Genomic DNA, 16,487 nt, shown 5'->3' with positions numbered 1-16,487 from the left:
CTGTGATCCATTTTGGGTTAATTTTTGTTAAGAGTGTAAGGTCTGTGTCTAGATTTTTTTTTTTTTTTTTTTGCATGCGGGTGTCCACTTGTTCCAGCACCATCTGGGGAAGAGACTACCTTTGCTCCATTGTATTGACTTTGCTCCTTTGTCAAAGATCAGTTGACTGTATTTATGCGGGCATATTTCTCAGGGTCTCTTCTATTCTATCCGTCTATTTGTTTATTCTTTAGCCAATACCACACTGTCTTCACTGTTTACCACTTCTGCTCTTCATTTCTTGCCAGATTTCTGAGTCATTATCTAGAATGATTTTCTGTGAGCCTGAAGAATGTGCCTTTTAGAGTCTCACTCTTTCTAGACTTTAGATCCTTTATCCTATGCCTGTAAGGCCCTGGGCTTGTACTTCTCTGGCTATGAGGTGTTTGCTTTTCCGTTTTGGCACCCATGAATGGCTCTTGATTTTACCCTTGGCTACATCGTTAAATTTTGTGTTCCTATTTCATTCGACATTTCTGTGTGTTTGTTTAGACAGTATGTTTTAGTGGTAACAAGCACATCTTTGCCAACACTTTGTATTGTCACTCTTTGTCATTTTAGCCATTTTGATGGGTGTGAAGTAGTATCTGAAATATGGTTTTTTTTGTATTTCCCTGATGACTAATAGTGTAGAGCCCTTCCCCCCCACCTCCACCCCCGTTTTTTGTGCTTTAGCTGAATTTTTTTTTTTTTTTAATTTCCAGTTTTATTCCACTTCACGGTAGATTTTTATCGGGGGGGGAGGGACAAATTTTCTTCAGCTCTGAAGTTTTGATTTTTATTTTTTGTTTTCTTCTCAGAGTAGGTTTGTATGGCTGTCATCTGCCCCATTCATCTGACCCCTCCTGGCTTTCTCTTTCTCTTTTCACTTAAACTTTCCCTGGATGATTTTTTCCTGGTTAATCACCACGAGACTCCTCAGTTCCTTCGCTTCCCTTAATGGGCTCACTAGTCTCCACCAGGTTCTTTTTACAGCTTGGGGTCTGGAGCCGGGTCTGATGTATTTTGAGTTTCACTGCTTATAAGAAATGTGACGTTGCCTGGTAGGGAACGAGGCCAGACAAGCTAGAGGAACCGGTGCCCGTAGTGTATGAATAAACCAGAGGGAAGGGGAGGAGGAAGGTCGATGAAACTTTACTATTGGTAAGTGAACAGTTACTTCGGATCCAGGTATCCTTCTAGAAATCTTGATACTTGAAAGTGGAAGTTGGTTATACAAGCACAAATACTTCAAGGAAAAACATCTAAGTTGCTGGACTGAGGAAGATACAGAGTCTGCATGTCTTTCCATCCATATATTTAAAGAATTAAAAAAAATTTTTTTAACATTTATCTATTTTTGAGAGACAGAGAGAGACAGAGCATGAGCGGGGGAGGGGCGGAGAGAGAGAAGGAGACACAGGATCCGAAGCAGGCTCCAGGCTCTGAGCTGTCAGCACAGAGCCCGACGCGGGGCTCGAACCCACAAACTGTGAGATCATGACCTGAGCCGAAGTCGGATGCTCAACCGACTGAGCCCCCCAGGCGCCCCGTATATATTTAAAGAATTTTAAAAATACATTTTCTAGGATAAGCCTTTAACACTTTGAGAAATCTATGTCTTTGGATTCACACTGTCAAAGTTTGGATCTCTATATAATTAACTGGATTTTAAAATTTTCACCTAGATGTGTGCCGGTCAGTTACTTGTTTGGGAAACAGTAGTATTCTGAATGTTGTCTCATCCAGGTATTTTTAAAAGGATTTTTTTGGGGTAGGTGAGAACCTTTTTCAGAATAATGTTCTAAATATATCTACTTGGGGCTCTCACTTCAAATAGTGTAAAGAACCATTTCCTTATGAATAACTGCTGCCTTTTATAAATAATTTTGCAGCAAACACTGAGAAGAATGTGCTATCTTACTATCAAAGAAATGGCTACAATCTCTGAGGATGTGATCATTGTCACAAGCAGGTATGCGAATGGTCAGAACCTAGGAGGGGGTACTTCTATATTTAGTGGAGTATTTGTTGTTCTTTTTCTATTAATTTTACTTTTTTGACTGTAAGGAAGCCAATGGGAATTAATATATATACGTTATTTTACATATATGTTATTTATATATATTATATATGTTATATATGTTATATATATGTTATTATATATGTTATATATGTTAATTCATATATATATGAATTAATATATATATGTTATTATATGTATATATCTTAAAGCATTCTTTCCTAAAGTGTGATTGTCATCATGTGAAAACCATGCCTATGTGATAAAGCAAAGTCACAAAGGATAATGCTAATAGATTTGCTAATACATTTTAAAGGTTCGTTGTAATATGGAAACAGAACCAAAAAGTAAACGACACAGTGACACAAAATATTTACAATAAGTATATTAAAAAGCTAGTATATGTAATATGTAAAGAACTCTTCAACTTAAAAAAAATTCCAAGTGATCGTTCATAAAATAACTAATGGAAAGGACCTGATTGTTTTTAGTCATTCTCACTATAACCCAAAAAAAGCAAATTAAAAACTCCAGTGAGTTATAAAATTTTACCCATCAAATTGGCAAAGAAGAAAAAAGGCAGTAGGTATTTGTAAGGGAGATTGATATTCTTGTACACACAGGAGGCAGAATAATAAATTGATTCAGTTTTTCTAGAAAGCAGTTAGGCAACATTTGTCGAACATTTAAAAAGGTTTATCCCTTTGTGGTTTGTTTTTTAAATGTTTATTTATTTTGAAAGAGAACACGTGTGAGTGGGGGAGGGGCAGAGAGAAAGTAGAGAGAATCCCAAGCAGGCTCCACTCTGTCAGTGCAGAGTCCGACAAGGGCCTCAATCCCACGAACCGTGAGATCGTGACCTGAGCCGAAACCAAGAGTCGGACGCCTAACCGACTGAGCCATGCAGTTGCCCAGGGTTTATCCCTTTGACCCAGTAATGCCACATCGATGGAAGTATGGTCAGGAAATAATCAGAGATAGCATAGGAAGACATATATAATAATGTTCATTGCAACACTGTTTATACTAGCAAAAAGGATAAAATAAATATATGCCATTCTTAAATGTTATTTAATCAACCATGTTATCAGATTAGGAGATACTTTAATTTTTTGAAAATATTTTTGAAACATTAATGATATGGAAAAGTCCTCAAAAAGTGCCGAGTAAGAGTTGGATTCAAGTTTATGTACTTTATATAGTCTCCCTTTTAAAAATATTTTATGTACATATATAAAAAAATGTGGATGGAAATATACTAATGTATTACCAGTAGGTTCTCTCTGGGTGTTTGGGATCGTGGCTATTTGTTTTCTGTAAAATTTTGATTTCCAGTTGTCGTAGAAGGAGTATGTATCTCACACACACACACACACACACACACACACACACACACACACCCCAAATGTTATTTAAAAAAGAATTGCCTTCCTAATTATTAACTATAATTCATTTAAGTAAATTTGGCTTTTGTGTAACAAAATAAATTTCGGAGGAGGGCGCTTGTCTTTAACCGGCAGTTGTATTGAATATAGTTGCAGTTAGTAAGGCCTTCAGCTGGAAAGAACCGAAAGCCCGATGTAGTCACTAGGCATAGAGTGTTGGTTCAGTAGTTCAGCGCGAGGGCTGGTGTTTCTCGAATCCCACATTGTCGCAAAATAGGTGCCTGAATGACTGGCAATGCACCATTCAAGGTGGGAGGGGTGCCGGGAAAGGGGCCAGGGAGGGCCAGCACCATCTGCCTCTTTTATCAGGTATGCAATAGCTTTTCCCAAGGCGATTTTTAGATTTCATTTGACACAGCTGTGTTCTACGACTATCGTCAGGACCAGGAAAGTGACTGTTTAGCTTTTAAAGCCCGAGTATTAGGGGCAGGCAGAGGAGAAGGGGTTGGAAACGGGTATCGGATTAGTTAGCTAACGATATCTGCCACCAGTAACAAACAGAAAATCTTCACTTAGATTGCGATAGTCACTAAATATTGGAAAAATTAAAAATAGATTAGGGTTTTTTGTTTGTTTAGCTGTTAGTACTTTCCTCTGACTCCCGTTAGGCTGCCATGAATTATGGTTTGCTTCTGGCTCATTTCAAGTGATTAGTAGATGTAGTAGGCAGAATAATGGCCCTCCAAAGATATCCCTGGCCTCATTCCCAGGACCTGCGAATATGTCACATTACGCAGCAAAGGGGAAATGAAATTGCCCCTCCGCAGGTAGGGAGAATGGTGTGGATCATCCAGGTGGGCCCTATAAGGATAAGGGTCCTTAAAAGCGGAGGAGGGAAGCAGAAGTGTCAGGAAAGAGATGGGATGAGGGGAGCAGGGCGCAGATACGATGTTGCTGGATTTGGAGATGGAAGACGGGGGCCGGGAGCCAAGCAATGTGAGTGGCCTCTAGCAGTTGGAAAGGGCAGGGACGTGGGATTCACCCTACAGTTCAGAAAGGAATGTAACCAGTGAGACCGGTGTTGGGTTTCTCACTTACAGAACCGTTAAGAGAAAGAAATGAATGTTGTCTTACGTCTCTAAGTTTGTGGTCATTTGTCACAGCAGCAGTAGAAAAGGAATAGGTTTTGTGGCATGTATGGGTATCGGATCAGCACACTGTGCGCTTAAAAATTGTACAGTGTCATATGCCAATTATCTCTCAAAGTAGGGGGAAAAAACCACTACAGGTTTTGGTACCTTGGAGCGGGGTGCTACTGTAACAAGTACCTAAGACTCTGGAAATGGCTTTGGAGTTGGGCAACGAGTAGATGCGGGAGGAATTTGGGGGCTCAGGACAGAAAAAGCTGACAGGGCCTCGAACGGAACGTTAGTAGAAACCGGGATGTTAATGAATGGTAGACTCAGAAAGAAGTGAGGAGTAGAGAAAACACTGATCATGGTAGAGAATGCTGAGATCGTTGGCGGGAATGTGGACGTTAATGGCGCCGCTGCGGAGGGCTCAGAAGGAGATGAGGAGGGCGTTTAGGTCCTGGAGGGAAGGGAACCCTTGTCCTGTGGTGGCAGAGAGCTTAGGATTGTGCCCTGAAGTTATACAGAAATCAGGACTCGTGAGCTTGGCTGTTTAACTGAGATTTCCAGTGTTGAGGTGCGGCCTGATTTCTTTTTGCCACTCATGGTAACACGTGCGAGAGTAGAGAAATAAATCGAGGAGACACCCGTGAAAGAACCAGGCGTTCCTTACAAATCCCAAATCATTATGTTGTGCACTTGAAACTGATAGGTTATAGGTCCACTATACCAAAAAAAAAAAAAAAAAAAAAAATCAAGAGTTTTTTTGGAAATTCTCAGCCCGCCCCAATTGCAAAGGACGCAAACATCAAGAGATTCAGTAGGAAAGTGTGCTCTAAAGGAAAAGTCAAAGGAGTTACTCTACAGCCTTTTGCTAACACCCCAGGAGGATGAAAAGGTCAGAGTCTTCACTCACACAAAACACTCTGAAGAGATCAAGGGTGTGACTCATAGATTTCCTCTGCATCTAAGCAGAAGCCGGAAATAGAGATGGGGTTGTTTAGGCAAGATCTGTGGTGAGGCTCTGGTCTAATGGAGTGAGTCTCTGTACGTATATGGTAGTCCCACAGGGCTCTTGAGAATCTTAACCAGCATCACCGCCAGCGTGGACTGAAAGGGACAGAGGGAGGACAAAGTGAGAGAAAGTTGCCCGGGTCCCAAATTCTACAGCAGGATATAGGCCGAGAAGACCGAAGACTGCTCAGCTTTTTTTTTTTTTTTTTTTTAAACGTTTATTTATTTCTGAGACAGAGAGAGACAGAGCATGAACAGGGGAGGGGCAGAGAGAGAGAGGGACACAGAATCCGAAACAGGCTCCAGGCTCTGAGCTGTCAGCACAGAGCCCGACGCGGGGCTCGAACTCACGGACCATGAGATCATGACCTGAGCCGAAGTCGGACGCTCAACCGACCAAGCCACCCAGGCGCCCCAAAGACTGCTCAGCTTTAAACACATGCTGCCCTTTATGAAAACGAAAGGATGGCCCTGAGGGCAGGGGAGCAGGACCAGAGCATGGAGTGGAGAATGACTGAGCATTCTGCCCAGCATCCGAAACCTTTTCCAGCTTGCTTGGCTGGGTTTCAGAATTGCTTGGGACCAGTGACTTTCTTTTATTTATTTTCCCCATTCCATTTTCTCTTTGTGAACAGGAATGTCTGACTATTATCCTGGGGTGGTCCCGCCATTGTATTTTGGGAGCAGAGAACTTGTTTTCTAATTTCACAGGCCCACAGGTGGAGAGGAATTTTGCCTCAGGAGAGAGGCTACCCAGTCTCCCCCATACCTAATTGAGAGGATTTTGATGATAAGGTCAGGGGTTTTGAATCCGTGGGATGTAGATGAGCTTCTGGACTCTAGGTTGGTGCTGTAAAGTGATGAGATTTGGGGGGAACTTGGGATGGGGTGCATGAATCTTGTCTGTGAGGTAGATGTAAGCCCCACTGACGCAGTCAGTTTAGCCCAATGAGACCCACATTGGACTTCTAACCCATGGAACCGTAAGTTGATAAAATTTTGTTTTAGGCCACCAACTGTGGCCGTCTGTTACAGCAGGAATAGAAAACTAGACACGGCCATTCAGCACATGTAGACAACGATGTGACCTTGCTGGGAAACCATGGTGATTAAGAAAACCTGAGGGCAGACACCTCACAAAAGAGTATATGAGTGCCCAATAAATACGTGGAATGTTCTTGATGTTATTATCAGGGAAATGCAGATTAAAGCCCCCAGTGAGATATCATTCCATACCCATTAGAATCTAGGTTCAAACCACAAAGCCCGACAGCACCAAAGTCAAAGAGCCTGCTCCAAGGCCAGGTGCGTTGTAGGGGGGTGTAGGATAGCATAGCCACCTTAGAGAAACTTACGCAGAAGACTTCCAAGAGGAAAGAATAATTTAAAGCCCCGAAAGGCTCCAGGTACACTCGACCAATTATCAATGTTTTGGAATGGATCAATTCAACATTAGAAAGATTTCAGTCCTCTCTAAATTAGTTTGTAAGTTCAATGCAGTCTCAGTGGAGCAGCCCACAGGCCATATATTATGAACGTAGAAAAATTGATACTAAAGTTTCAGTCAAAAAACAAATATTTAAGAATAGCCAGGAAAGAACTGTAGAAGAACTGGGAGCTCTCCCAGTCAGTGAAGCATTAAGGCCTGGACCCTTAAAGCAGTATGGTCCTGGCACATGGATGGACAGACCAGGGGAATAAAATTGTGTGATGACTTTGTAATGTGTCACCATGGCCATGCTGATCTACATCGTCAGAGGTTTTTTTGGTACAAATGTATAGAATTAGACCCCAATACACATAGAAATGTAGTATATGACAACGGGTGGCATCTCGGATCACTGGGATAAACACTGGGGTGCTTTCTAATATGTGATGCTGAGACAACGGAGTAGTCCCTTGGGAAAAGACAAAATCAGATCCATATGTCACATCCTATCCACGAATAAACTCTAAAAGGAGATGGGGCGCCTGGGTGGCTCAGTCGGTTAAGTGTCCGACTTCAGCTCAGGTCACGATCTCGCGGTCCGCGAGTCCGAGCCCCGCGTCGGGCTCTGGGCTGATGGCTCAGAGCCTGGAGCCTGCTTCCGATTCTGTGCCTCCCTCTCTCTCTGCCCCTCCCCCGTTCATGCTCTGTCTCTCTCTGTCTCAAAAATAAATAAACGTTAAAAAAAAAAATTAAAAAAAAAAAAACTCTAAAAGGAGAAAGACTGTAAATTTTCAAAATGGAAGCATACAAGTGCTGGAACAGGAGTGTGTTCCTCTTTAACCTCGTTGTAGGGAAAAGCTTTGTTAGGACTGCAGTTCCAGAGGCAGTGAAAGAAAAGGTTGATACATCTGATTGCATAAGTTTCTCATCTTAGAAGATGATCCATGGGTTTTCAGTAGATCCGAGGGGTACAGTTTCTTAGGTTCATGGTATCCTACGTGACCTCGCCACTCATTTTTTTGGCAAAAGCCGTGTGACGGTGGGCTCGTGACCAAGAGATCCGGTAGTTTCACCACATTCTGTCAGGAGCAGATAGCCTAAATGCAATGGTGGCTCAGTTGAGGTAGTAGTTTGGCGATGGGACCCTGTGAAGTTGGAGGGTTCTCCTCTGGGATGAAGTATGTGCATTAAATTGATGGCCAGCGTATGATACTGTCACCAATAAATACAACAGGTGGGTCCAGGAATCGAGAGGTGAAAGTAGGACTAGTGGCCCGCCTGTAGAAGTCATGCTTCCCATCCCCACCCTGAATGTGAGTCAAAGGCGCTGGTTCTCAAGAGACCGTGTTCTCAGTGATGAACAGGGGGAGGCATTTAACCCATTGACTCCTGGTTCCTGCTGTTTGAGGATTGCCTTCAGCACAGAGATACCCCACACTTCTGGATCCACACGTCCAAATGACAAGTTGGCGACCACAGGCACCACCCGCTCCAGTGTCTGAGAAGTCCTGGGGCAGAGAAGTGAGCCAGTTTGCACATTTAAAATGATGACTACTGTTGGGTCGCTTTGGATTCTTGATGCTGATGGACCAGCAGGTAAAGAAAGGAGCTGTGTCCTCCTAGAGGTAGTTGACCTTGATCCCTATCAGGAGCTAGGCTTGTTGCTCTACAAATGTGGAAGAGAGGACTGTATCTAGAATTCAAGGTACTATTTACTTACGTATATTTTGATGTGTTCATGCCTGAGACCATGGTCAGTAGAGGATGGGGAACAGCCAATGGTCCAGCCATGGTAAATCTCCAACAAAGAGCTCAGATCCTTGGAGATAAAGGTTTGAGTCACCTATCAGACACCTGACCAAGATGAGATCAAGTGCTGGCTAAGCGTGAGGGGAATATAGAATTGGGTGATTGTGGGAAGGATGTGGTGGATGTCAATCACGGCTGCGGAATGAATGGTAGCAGTAAGGATTATACCATGTGCCATTCATTTTCCAATCTCTTGTAGAAATAGTGGATGGTTACCATCTTGAAGGCTCAGTGACAGGTTAGATTTAATGGAGGACATGTTCAAATTTGACGGACGTGAAGGATAGACTGTTCTGGATGCTGTTGCCTCAGGCCTTCTCTCTGATCCTAGCTGTGCTCGTGGTCAGCTGTTCTGTACAGGGGCCAGCTCACCTGCGTGAACAGTGCCTTGCTGAAGCACGCGCTGTGTATTCTGTTGGTTGCCCCCCAGTTTCCCTGGTGCTCCGGTTTGGGCCCTGACTTGGAACTCACATATGGGAGGTAACATGTGAATGTTAACCAAATGGGGAGAGAACGCTCTGGGGTTAGCTGTCAGCCAGTGGCTGAGAGCTGGTGGATAAATTCTTTCCTTTTCATCCCTCGGAAATGTGGTTCCAACATGTATTTCATAAGCCTCCTCAGAAGATGGCTCATCAAATAACCAGTTGCCTGTGGCAGTGACCCATTAGAGAAAATTCCTTTGTATTAAGTACCCTCCTTCTTTGTTCACCTCTCTGTCTTCCCTTCCCTCGAACACATTCCCAAACAAACTACCTGTCTGTAAGCCTTTGTCGGGGCAGCCCAAACTAAGACACGGAGCTGCGGTTGGCAAACTCTGGCCCGTGGCAAGAACTATTGCCTCATTTTGTAAATAAAGTTTTATTGGAACACAGCCATGCCCGTTGTTTTAAATGTATTGTGCATGGCTGCTTTCATGTCACATAGAAGCCGAGGAGCGAGACCTCAGAAGATACTAAACCTGCCAAGCCTCACTTTTTATCTAATTGGAAAAATGCAAATATCTGTGAAAAAGACTAATGGATAAATTATTTATATCCCAACAGTGGAAATCTGTGTTACCATTAAAATGATATTTTAGATATATTTTGGGTTTTTAAAAATATACAGATACCTACAATTTTTTAAAGTCTGCCAATATGGAGAGATTCTTAAAATATATTAAGTGAAAAAGGGAGGTGCCAGAAGAGTGGAGATTCATTTGCATGCATTTTAATGTCTCTATGGTCGTATATATTTTTTTAGAAGTTCCTTAAGAAAACATAAGCAACTGTTCACAGAGACTGTCTAGGGTCGCTGAGGCCCAGCTTAGACTTTGTATTTTATATTTCTCTGAATGTTTTGAAAGTTTATGAAAATACTCTTATAAATAAAGACATTGAAGGACTATCAGTTCTCCACTAATTTCTCGTCATGACATCCTGGTGGAGTGAGTTGGAGTTGGAGGCCATTTTGGATTACGTGAGGGGGAGGTGAGTGGGGAGGGGATGGATAGTCATTCTGGGGACAGATTAAACACAGAGGACAGGGACAGGAAGATAGGGTGAATGATGCATAAAGGCTAAAAACCTCTTTGAAGCATGGATGTGGAATTCAGTAGCTCTGTCCACACTCCTCTGCTTATTTTGGAAACTCCATAGAGAGGTCTGAAGCCATAGACAGCTGTCATTTGGGGAAAACTGTGCCTGTGAGAGGGAGCACGACTTCGTGAGTTAATCATTTTAGTCAGGCTCTTTTAAGGAGTTGTCTGGTCTGATGGGTTTTTAGGATTTGGGGGATTTCAGCCGGTGGCTCGCTATTCCATTGTCTTCATTTTTTATGCCAGTTACCAGTATCTAAAATCATATTTCATTTATGTAATATATTATCTCTTCGCATTAGTACATTAGCTCCATGAAGGCAAAGACTTTGTTTTGCGCACTGCTATATTCTTAAGATTTAGGACAGCGTTCTATCCAGTCGTTTTAATATTTATCCAAAGAAGACACTCAATGAATATTTGCTGAATTCATAGCTGCATTAAGATAATTATGGGGACAATGGGAATTAGCTAGGGGTGGACTCCACAGAAGAGATATCAATTGATTTCATGGTAACTCATTTGATTTTTCTTAGTCTGACTAAGGACATGACCGGAAAAGAAGATGTGTACCGAGGCCCAGCCATCAGGGCTCTCTGCAGAATCACTGATGTAAGTTCTCTTTGTTTACCGGGGCATCAAAGGGGACACTGTGTTTAGCTACAGGTGGCCGTAAATTTAATAGGATTCCCTAGTCTTGACTCTGTGAATCTTCAATATTAGAGAAACAGGACCACCTGAAAGGCTTTTGTGCCTCCAGGCTTTTTTTTTTTTTTTTTTTTAAACAACTTTATTATAGGATCTGGATCTCTCAGAATTTGAGGTAAAGCTTACAACAGATGACAGAGCAAGAAATAGGACAGCTTTAAGGAACTCAACAGCAAGATTTCTCCGATATTTACTATTGTGATCCATCACTTACGAGGCTCAGGCCTCCTCATTTATATATTCAGTAGAGAGAACCTAGTTAACCATCAGCCAGCCAGTGGCTTATAACCACAAAAGGTCTGAGTCCGGTGTTTAACCTTGACTCAGTCCCTCACATCTGGAGGGATGAAATTAGGCTGTCCCTTTCTGGGAACTCTTGAGTAGGAAAGGTTATAAAATGAAGGGCAGACTGGCCATTGCCAGCATATTGAATAATATTTCAGCTCTATTCATGGTTGGGTATATTTTATGTGTATGTTTACAGTCTTCTCAAGTTTTAAAGGTTGCGTAGGAGCAAATGGTAAATCTGGACCCTAGAAGGAGTAATGGAAATGGTGTGATGTGTTTTGCTGTGGCTGCCTTTGTTTTAGTATTAAATCGGTCAGCCTGAGACTGGACACTGCCCACGCTAGCCATAGGCTGTCTTTGAATATTGATCTCCGTCTGTTTACGTATCTTCATCTGCTGCTACCTTCACAGTGCTAAGCTTTCTTCCACTTAAAAAGGACTTTATTTGCAGAGGACTTCGTATTGAGGACACTCTGCAGTAGCATATTAAACATGTAATTTCTTAGAAAAAAAAACATGTAATTTCTTAGGTATCTAAAATTATCAGGGATCACATTTGATGTGTAGGGCTTTATGGGATCCGTATAAAATACATCCCCTTTGTGCAGAGATACCTTCAGAATTTCAAAAGCAGCTCCATCCCCTTCTAGGAATTTCCTTTGTAACATCCCTGAGAAGTGGAGCCTGGGCTTACACTTTTCCTCAGGCTGGGACTCTCCACGCTGAGACCGTTGATTTCATTGTTGAACGGTTAATTTGCTTCCTTCCGGTCTTTCTCTTTGAAGATTCAACTTGGTTGTCTAGCTCCTGCCCTCTGCGATAGAGTTACTCTAGTAGATGGCAGTCCCTTTAACGCAGTCTAAATATTGGCACGGAAACAAATATATGACTGGTTTTTGTAAACTATTCTGGAGCCGTAGTTTTGGGTGAAGATGTGTGCTTCAACAACTGTTTCTTTATGAATGTTCTCAGGGAACAATGTTGCAGGCCATTGAAAGATACATGAAGCAGGCCATTGTGGATAAAGTCTCCAGCGTCTCCAGTTCGGCACTGGTGTCGTCCTTAGTAAGTGAACGAGTGGCCAGCTGCCTGGCTCGAGCGGGTGCTAAACAAAATATCACTGTGATTCTCTCCCACGTGAACCGTGAAACATTCAAAAAACACATTTGCGTCTCTATTACTTTATCCAAGAGTGTTTTATCAGAGCAGCGTTACAATATAGGCAGTTAAAAAGGTGACATTTCCATGTTTGAAAGGTTTTGGTAATCACAAAGGATGGGGGGTGAGGTGGCAGACCGGGAAGACACTGAAGGTCGTTTTTGTTTTGTTTTGTTTTTAATCTTCCTTTGTGACCTGAACTTGACCTCTTGCCTCTTGTATCGTCTGCTTTCCTTAGTGCCCTGTGTGTGTGGTATCCTTCCATCCAAAGCCGCCCGCCCCACTTGGAAATTTCTTACTGGAAAGTGGTCTTTGTTTCAGGAATACTTTTTCTTTCTCTTTTTATCAAAACAAAATTTATGACAGCCTGAGGTCACCTTGCATTTGGTTAAAATTGGTTATTAGTGTGTGAATGGGTTAGATCATCTGAATCACAAGAGTTTCTGGGTCTGGAGTGTAGGTGGTCAAGTTTTATAGCAAGGGATCTGTCAGTACTGTGTGTTTTTGTTTCTGTTTTTGTTTTTCCTTCCAGGTGAGTTTCCTGGAAGTAAAACCTAGAATGTACACATTATTCAAGCACCGTCCTATTAACTAGCCCTTCCTTTCCTGTCCCTCCCCTCTCATCTTAGCCCACAAACCCCTCCTCATCTTGGAGAGAGTTTCTGGCCTATTAGTTGCGTCTGGAGTAGAGACTTGAAGTAGACTTCAAAAAGCTACAGAGTTGTCTCTTTGGTTTGGAAATGTCTGCTAGTGATTTTTCTAAGAAAACCAGTTCATGTCTGTAAACCTCTAGTGACCATGCACTTTCTATTCTCGCTTTGTTCTGTGTCTAGCACATGATGAAGATAAGCTATGACGTGGTTAAACGCTGGGTCAATGAAGCCCAAGAAGCTGCTTCCAGTGATAACATTATGGTCCAGGTACTGTGATCGAGTCCCGTTAGGTCTTGAGATCAGCTTTCTTTAACCCTTCATTTCAGGGACAATTTATTGGCTCCCTAGATGAGTGTTAGCGGAAGTGTAATATTAAGCAGCCTATTAGTAGGTATCCCGTTAATTAGAGTTACTGTCATAGACCCTGCTAGCGTTTAATAGAAGCTGTAGGAACGTTCAGGAAAGATTCTTAAATTCAGTAGCAGTTTGAGATGCTCATTCCAGAGGTCCTTCACACTGCGTTTCAGCCCCTTACGTGAAAAATGATTTGTGAAGAAGGATGTTCAAGTCTAAGCTTTTCAGAACTTGGTTATAGTAGACATTACGCCAACAGTCAAGAGTAATTTTATTTTGTGAAACGTAACCATTTTGTTGGGAAGATCTCCTTTGGATATTCGTTAATTCCTAATTAAAAGAGAAGAGCGAAATGGTCACTGGCAATGTTATGTGAAGTACCCCATTTGTATTGGAGAGGATACTTATTCGCCCCCTTTTAATGTTTACAACTTCTGTAGGCGTATTTAGTTATGAGGAAATAGAGGAGTAGTTTTTCCCTCAAGAAACCGTCTCGCTCTCTTAACTCTGATCGTTGTGTTTTTACACGAAGTGCCACGATAATTATGCTCCTTGAGCCTGCTTTAGGAGATTAATCCTTTAACTACTAACATGGCCACAGATGACTTAAAGCCACTAACAGAGACCTGTGACACTGGTAAAGCCTTGGACCTGAGCGCCTTTGTGCTAAGGATGTATGGGGGAGTGATGAACCTGCTAGAGCCGTCTTCGGATTGTATGTCACCTCTTTAATACCACCTGTCCAATCTGAATCTACAGTTTCTGGGGGTGAAACTCTTCTCCTTTCAGTCTTGCCTGCGTTTGATTCCGTACGAAAAAGTTGTTCTATTTGTACACATTTGACTTGGGTATCTTTTTACTAAAAATCTCGTTCCATGTGATTTTGTTTTCCTGGAAGTTTGTCCTGTTCCTCCTCTGCTTTCTGGATGTTACATCCTTTTTCTTGTTCTTTAGTACCATGCGCTGGGAGTCCTGTATCACCTTAAAAAGAACGATCGCCTTGCTGTTTCTAAGATGTTGAATAAGTTTACTAAATCCGGCCTCAAATCACAGTTTGCTTACTGCATGCTTATCCGAATTGCCAGTCGCTTACTAAAAGAAAATGAAGAGGGGTAAGTGTCTTCACCTAAACCTAAGTGATTTTTTGTTTGCTGGCTAACATACGTCCAGGTGTATTTCCTTGGGGGATTTTTTTGGGCTGTGCGGATTTTACAGAGATTTAGTGTTTTCCAAATTAAGAAAATCTGGGGCCTTCCAAGTCATGCAACATTTTTGGTTTTTTACCTTAATGGGTGCTTTGGTATATGTATGTAATAGATTATGATTGCTAGTAACACAATAAGATGCTGATAGGGAACAAAAAATACAGATCATAGGCGATGCAGTAATTAAATGTGAAAGCCGGGGTGACATTAAGAGTCTTATTTGTTCCTTTATTTTTGTAAAAGAATCTTGAAGTACTGCATTTAATGACTCATTTGTTGAAAGGGCATGGCGGAGGAAAAGAAATACACCATTTGTAAGGCTCTCATCTTGTTCGTGAACTGGCGTTATATTATTTGATGGTAGTCTGTGATAACAGAAGGATGAATATTGTAATCTCTTGAGTAACCACCAAAAAAAAAAAAAAAAAAAAAGGGAGCTATCATGTAAATATCAACAAAGAAGATAAAGGGAATGTTAAAGTATTCGGTTGAGCTTCCGGCTTCTAGTAATGGTGAAAGAGCTTGGTCACATTAGCCTTACTGCAAACACTTAGATCTTCAGTACAAAAGTATGCCGCCCTCAAACAATGGGGAAGTCTACCACTATTTGAAAGCACTGGTGAGTGGTGAAAAGCAGGCAAAAACCAGAGGGAAGCTGATGCCTCAGAGACAGAGCTGTACGAAATGAGGTCTGTATATTTCTGATCAGTCTCCCGAGGTCCACAGTTCCTGGAGGTGGGATCACAGAAAGCCATGGTATTTGCTGGACAAGAGGGGTGAGAATATAGTTTGAGATTGGAAGAGTGATGAAAACCTAGGGTGAAAACCCTGGAAAGGAGGAAGCCACGACGGGGGGGAAGCCCCCAAATCGATTTCAAACTCTGCAAAAACCCTGAACTTCCCCTACGGTACAGGGGAAGACTCTAGAAAGCCTGGCAAAAAGTAGCTGTGAACTGAAAGAACTGAATGGAGAATTCAGGCGCACCTCGTGGTGGAAGAGATAAAGTCTGGAGTGTGATCGTAGCCAAGTCAACTGCCTGCTAGAGAAACATCATAAATTCTCGAGTCTTTGCATCCTGTCATTCACAATGTTTCTATACAGTAAAAAAAAAAAAAAAAAAAAAATGACAGAAGTGCAAAGAATTTGGAAATGTGACCAACGGTTAAGAGAAAAAGCAGTCAATAGACACTGATTCTGATAGGAACCAGACATTGTAGTTAGCAGACAAAAACTTTAACAGACTTCTAAAAGATGCTTTAAAGACGTCAATGGGAGATAGTTATGAATGAGCAGAGGAAATGAAAACTAAAGCTCTAGAATTTCCTTTTAGTTCCTTTTTTATAGAGTCCTGTATCAGTCAGAATTGAACCGGAGAAGGAGAGCCCAAGGCAGGTAAATATATAAAGAGATTTACTACAAGGAATTGGCATTTGCGGTTTGGGGGCCTGCTCGCAAGTCCAAGATGCATTGGGCAGGCTGGAACTCACAGGCACGGGCGGAGGCTGTTGTCCGCTCCTGGAACTTCTCGTCTCCCATTTTACTGTGAGCAACAAGATGAAACCAGGTCACACCTTCAACACTGTCCTTGGAAATTTCCTCAAACGAAGAGCCGAGGTCATCGTCTGCAAGTTCTGCTTTCCACATAACTTGTAGGACACAGTTCCGCTCATCTCTCCGCTAACGTGTGACAAGGATCCACCTTACTCCAGCTTACGACAACTTGTGCCCCCTTCTGC

At 42.2% G+C, this 16,487-nt stretch overlaps 1 protein-coding gene across 2 annotated transcripts in view; it reads left to right on the top strand.

Annotated features, from left to right (window-relative positions):
- Nucleotides 1-16,487, top strand: part of COPG2 (COPI coat complex subunit gamma 2) — a 114,771-nt gene that overhangs the window by 17,426 nt on the left and 80,858 nt on the right. For both annotated transcript variants that reach the window (XM_042972439.1, XM_042972449.1), the window contains 5 exons: nucleotides 1,914-1,993; nucleotides 10,921-10,996; nucleotides 12,353-12,445; nucleotides 13,372-13,458; nucleotides 14,500-14,657. In XM_042972439.1, the coding sequence (XP_042828373.1) occupies nucleotides 1,914-1,993; nucleotides 10,921-10,996; nucleotides 12,353-12,445; nucleotides 13,372-13,458; nucleotides 14,500-14,657 (494 nt within the window). The remainder of the gene's footprint in view (nucleotides 1-1,913; nucleotides 1,994-10,920; nucleotides 10,997-12,352; nucleotides 12,446-13,371; nucleotides 13,459-14,499; nucleotides 14,658-16,487) is intronic.

This window comes from Panthera tigris, chromosome A2 (assembly GCF_018350195.1).
Source record: "Panthera tigris isolate Pti1 chromosome A2, P.tigris_Pti1_mat1.1, whole genome shotgun sequence".
Lineage (NCBI taxonomy): Eukaryota > Metazoa > Chordata > Mammalia > Carnivora > Felidae > Panthera > Panthera tigris.
Note: the sequence above shows the minus strand (reverse complement) of the source record. Positions and strands in the feature narration are given on the sequence as shown.